At 66.7% G+C, this 252-nt stretch overlaps 1 protein-coding gene across 1 annotated transcript in view; it reads right to left on the bottom strand.

Annotated features, from left to right (window-relative positions):
* Positions 1–252, bottom strand: part of LOC119588139 — a 40789-nt gene that overhangs the window by 3905 nt on the left and 36632 nt on the right. Inside the window, exon 33 of the mRNA XM_037936845.1 lies at positions 39–220. Within this exon, the coding sequence (XP_037792773.1) occupies positions 39–220 (182 nt within the window). The remainder of the gene's footprint in view (positions 1–38; positions 221–252) is intronic.

The raw sequence follows: 252 nt of genomic DNA on the forward strand, positions 1-252 counted from the left end.
TACGGCCTCGGCCTCGTCAGCGAGTGCGGGTAGTAGACCATCCCCGGCAGCGGCCTGCTCGTGCCGAAGGGGAACTGCTCGTACTCGTCGGGCTGCAGGAGACGCAGGCCCTTGTGCTCCATCCTGCTGAACGTCTGGCCGAGCGTGAACACTTCGAGGGTCGTGCAGGTCGCCGTGCGCTTGACCAGGACCTCCACGGACTGGCCCTTGTTGAACACCACTGTGAGGGGTGGGGGCGGGGGGCACGTGTAG

The sequence above is a fragment of the Penaeus monodon genome, chromosome 23, assembly GCF_015228065.2.
Source record: "Penaeus monodon isolate SGIC_2016 chromosome 23, NSTDA_Pmon_1, whole genome shotgun sequence".
Classification (NCBI taxonomy): Eukaryota; Metazoa; Arthropoda; class Malacostraca; order Decapoda; family Penaeidae; genus Penaeus; species Penaeus monodon.